Source organism: Crinia signifera, chromosome 1, assembly GCF_055691185.1.
Source record: "Crinia signifera chromosome 1, ASM5569118v1, whole genome shotgun sequence".
NCBI classification, from domain to species: Eukaryota; Metazoa; Chordata; class Amphibia; order Anura; family Myobatrachidae; genus Crinia; species Crinia signifera.
In genome coordinates this window covers 329,056,893-329,061,923 of record NC_139217.1, presented here as the reverse complement: position 1 = coordinate 329,061,923, position 5,031 = coordinate 329,056,893, and the positions used below count along the sequence as shown (strand labels likewise).

The following is a 5,031-nucleotide window of genomic DNA, read 5'->3' as shown; positions in this document are numbered from 1 at the left end:
CTCCAGAGAAGGGGACTAATGGATGAGAGGAGACAAGGAAAATGTTTAGAACAATTTATTTTTTCCATAGCATTAGAAAGCTATTAACACTAAATTACAAGTTTACCTAATACAGAAGGCACCTTGCAAAATGTATAAATATATTTTTTTAAATATGTGAAACAGAGCATGTTGTTACACATGCTCTATGACTGGACTGGAAACTATTGCTCTATCAGCAATGCTAAGCTACTGTATATGTTGCCTTCCTGTAGGCTTTCAAATATATAAAGTGTAGCATGCAGCATGCCATACGCAGCAAGTCTTCCCATGATCATGCTACATGTATTTAGTTTTTCTCCCCCACAGTTTTTTCATGGATATCTTCATTTCCTCATTCCTCAGAGTATAGATGATGGGGTTTAACATTGGTGCTATGATCGTGTAAAACACAGACACTAATTGATCTGCTTGAAAGGTTTTGGATGGTCTCATATAAATGAAGACGCAGGGACCGAAGAAAAAAGTTACCACTGTAAGATGGGACACACAAGTTGAAAAGGCCTTACGTCTGCCTTCAGCGTTCCGTATTTTAAAGATTGCCTTACCAATGCCAACATAAGATATTAGGACAGCCAGGAAGCAGCCAAGTGATACAATACCACTGTTGGTCACTATCATAGCATCGATCATGGTTGTGTCAGTACATGCCAGTCTTATTAGAGGTGGGATGTCACAAAAGAAACTGTTTATTTCATTAGGGCCACAAAATGGCAGCCCCATAGTCAGTGTAGTCTGGATGTTGGAGTGCACAAAGCTAGTGGCCCATGTTGCAGCTACCATCCAGAGACACCGCTGTTTACTCATGATGGTGGAATACTGCAGTGGTTTGCAGATGGCTGCATAGCGGTCATAACCCATAGCTATAAATATAAAACATTCTGCACAGGCAAAGAAGTGAAAGAAATACAGTTGAGTGATGCAGCCATTAAATGAAATGGATTTCCTGTCAGAAAGGAAGTCTACCAACATCTTTGGTACAGTTACAGATGAGTAGCAAAGATCAATGAAAGACAGTTTACCCAGGAAGAAGTACATTGGGTTGTGGAGATGATAATCTGTTCTTATAGTAAACATGATTAAAATATTCCCACAAAGAAGCAAAGTGTATAACAGCAGAAACAGTGAGAACATAGCATATTGCAGGCTGTGGGGAAAGGTGAAAGCCACAAAAACAAATTCTATCACTTCAGTTGTATTATGTTTACCGATAGTAGTGCCAGAAATATGGGATTTCTGTGAGTTCACATGGCTCTCTGATATGTTATTAAATGAATCCAATGCCATATTATCTATAATGTATAATGAGAAAGAGTTAGTAAATGTCAGTTGGTTCCGGTTTATTCAATAATGTGTTCAAATTACAGTATGACATAATTATTGAGACACAGCATACTATTCATATTTTCCTCACAACTAAAATACACCAAACCATGTAAAAAAAAAAAGTCCCAAAAAATAAAATAAAAAAAGAAATGGCAATTATATATATATGCAGTTTTCTGACAGTTTGACCATTAATTACTCAGTGGAAATAGAGCATAATTGCCTACCCTCCAGGAAGCTGCAGGAAGCTTCAGATTTTTGCGGTAGCACCCTGCAACTCCAGAAGAGAAGGACGTTCTCCCTCATTAGGCTCTCTTCCTAGTGAAGCTGACAGGATGGTGTTATAATGACCAGCATTAGTCCGTGGGAAGAGGACAGGGCTGGAATTACATCATGTAGCCCTGTTCCCTCACTACTGACTGCCAATCGCAGGTGTTTCCCTGTTTGTGATCTGTGACTACTCTGGACCCTCCAAATTCGAATTTCATATTGCCCAGAAACAACTGCACCAGCCATTTCCATCTCTCCACAGCCAAACCGATGAAAATCATCTTACTAAGGACTGTCTGGACCTTAATATCTAAAGACTGGTAAATATCCCTAATGGGGTAGGACCTATCTGGACTGACAGCTGTTATTACTGGGGAACATAGCAGATCATATAGTATTAGGGTTAAAACCAGAACACTGTTGTACATCAACATATTGTTGCGCATATTTGTAAGCCTGCTAATTAGCTTTCTTCATATTGACCTTTCATGTGGAACAACAATGTTTTTTTTATCTTCTTATATATGTTTATTAATGTCTAATAATTTTAATCGACTGCATCATTCTATTTATTAATTATATATATTGTTCTTCTCCCCGTGACTCATCCTAGATGATCTGTTATGGACGCGGAAGTCATCATCGGAGCCAGGGGTAATTATAGGAAGAGTCTATCTATCTTTTCAATAGCACTGCATATGTTTTAAATATATTATTAAGACATTGTTATTATTTAAATAAAATAATATAACTATAGCAACAGAACTCCAAGCTCCGGAAGTAAAATGATGACCGGAGTCACATAGGAGCTCAGGAACAGATGACCGGAGCCCACCGATTCTCGTTTTTTATACAGTGATCAGCCAGTATCTCTCAGACAAACATGTTCCAGATCCAGATCTGAGCTCATCCTTCACTGCCAGCAGGCAAAGTAGGCTGTGCAAAGGTAGAGGAACCAGTGGGTAGCCTGAATAATGATTTCTCAATAATACTTTATTACTGGACTCCCTCTGGTATTTATTATATTAAAGCAGAAAGTTCCTTTGTGGAGCACTCTCTTTTGATTAGTTATACATTAGATATAGTTAGTTATTAGTTATAAATGTAACACATAGCTTTTAATCCTTGCGTTTAAAATAGGTTTACGAAAGGATAAAATGCTATATTTCATATTTCTAACTAATCAAAAATGAGTGCTCCACAAAGGAATTTTCTTCTTTTGAGTGAACTCTTTCAGTCGAAATTTGTTTTGGAAAATTTGGAAGTTCTAGTTCCAGAAGCACCTCCAACATCACTGTACATTTACAATTATACTTATCCATGGATACGTTGGTTTAATTTATCACAGTGTCATTTCTGCTAGTTGTGTGGGGATTACCCACCTTACCCTTTTTCCACCTGCAAAAGTAGACAGTAATTAACCTGCACAGGAAAAATGTAAATGCAGCATGGCTTATTCCAGACACAAAGTAACTTGTTTTTTTCTCTTTACTTACAAACATGAATCAGGCCCTTGCTAATTTTCCTCCAATTGCACTTTAGTAAATTTAGGTGATACTAAAATGAAAAGGTGTGAAAATACATTAATCGCATTATTATAGTAAAGATAATATTGATAAATGAACACCAACTCAGGAATTGGCTTTTTACAGCAAAATTAGTAAAACGCATGATAATCTGTTAGTAATATCAAAATATGTACTATATGGAGCTGAAAATAGAAGCATCTGTAACAAAAGAAGGCTGAGGGTATAGAAAAGTACCAGTTCTCAAAGCCATTAGCGCTTACATATGTGCATAGCTGTAATGTCAGGGTAGAATCTGATATGTATTTACATCTTTTGTAAACAACAGGTATATGTGTATTTACAGGTATATGTGACTTCTTATTTTGTGACTGTAAATCTACAATTAGGTAACGTTTGTTAGCCCTCTGTTTCCCGCCCTTGTGTGTGCTTTAGTTTTAATAAAATATTATGAATGCAAATATCATGAATTAGATTTTCTGGCCATACAACTAATAAAATATATACATTAACTGCTTCTTTTATGTAAAAAAAATACTAAAACATTGTAAAATAGCTAATGAGATATAACAAACATTTTAGTTCCTTGAATTCTTTAGAAAACTTTATTTTTCAAAGCATATATCAAAAACATATACAGTCAGAAATGAAAGATTGGAGGTTACAAGTTGATTAATATATAGTACTTACCCATTCATTGTGTTTAATGTCACAATCCAAAATCCTATTCCACAGATATCGTCCCTTGCAACATCGATCTGTATATGACTGCCATATACGGTCCATACCGAGAATGCACCTGTTTTATTTTATCACCATGTCCATTGGGAAAACATTTCCTGTGAATTAACACAAGTTTATTCTACAGTGTGCTGTTATCAGTAACTCCCTCGTTTCTAATTATATTATTATCATACTATAATAAAAAGTTCTTCCTCATTTGAAGTCAAATATACACTCTTGGGTAACACATCTAAACAACTAAAACACTAGCTAAAGTTTCGTTTACTTAGTTCAGTTTTTAAGTTGTGCTAAAAAGAAGTTTAAAAGGCAAAACTTTAAATACATAAACTGCATTGGTCAACTATGATTTCTATAATAAATAATTATATACATTGTGCAAATTAGTGTGAATTTAGGTATATATTTTGCTGTGTATATTTCCATGTAAATGTACGGGAAGTAAATGGATACTGTATATGGCGATTCTCTCAATAGAAAAACCTATTTCTAATTAGATTATGGGTCACTCCATGTCAGTACAACCAGCCATGACATCCACCAACTCAGATTTTCATGATGCTTTGTACATTTGATACTAACACGTTACTATATTAACCCATGCAAAATATTTCTTCTATAGGCCTCATAGTTTTTGAGATATAGGCATAGGCGAATCTAGGGAGTGGTCCGGGGGTGCACAGGACCACCCATTAGCCCATCTTATAGCTGAGCGATGGGGCTTTCCAATGAGCCCCCTGGGAACCGGAGATACTGCCAGGCAAAGCTGGAACGTTTTCCCTATGGATAACATGGGACCCACTAATTCCCACCCAGTTCAACGGCTGCCAGTTCCCCCTTCTGCATCACTGAAGTTCGAGGTTGATCTCAGTCAAGCCCAAATCGCTGGGCCTTCAATCTAATATCAGGCTGGATCCATATAGGTTAATTGGTTCCAGGGATATTGAGGTTAAACCGTTTTTTTTTTCATTTCTTAAATATAATTTCATGATTGTTTATGTTCTTTGAGGGCAGATTTCTCTGGAACCAAACAGCCCAGTTTCACGGGACCCAAATCATTCAAAGCCAACTCAAAAGTTCTTCAATATGATACTGGTCTCATGTAAATGGGTCAGTTGGTTCCGAAGAT

At 36.5% G+C, this 5,031-nt stretch overlaps 1 protein-coding gene across 1 annotated transcript; it reads right to left on the bottom strand.

The window, feature by feature from the left end:
- Positions 1 to 318: 318 nt before the first annotated feature.
- Positions 319 to 1,326, bottom strand: LOC146079037 (olfactory receptor 4E2-like). The gene has a single exon (XM_083186149.1). The coding sequence runs from the start codon at positions 1,324 to 1,326 to the stop codon at positions 319 to 321; it is 1,008 nt and encodes a 335-aa protein (XP_083042275.1).
- Positions 1,327 to 5,031: the final 3,705 nt, after the last annotated feature.

Bases quoted from the DNA above. Each gene is read 5' to 3' on its own strand.
- LOC146079037 (XM_083186149.1), bottom strand. From the start codon at position 1,326: ATGGCATTGGATTCATTTAATAACATATCAGAGAGCCATGTGAACTCA.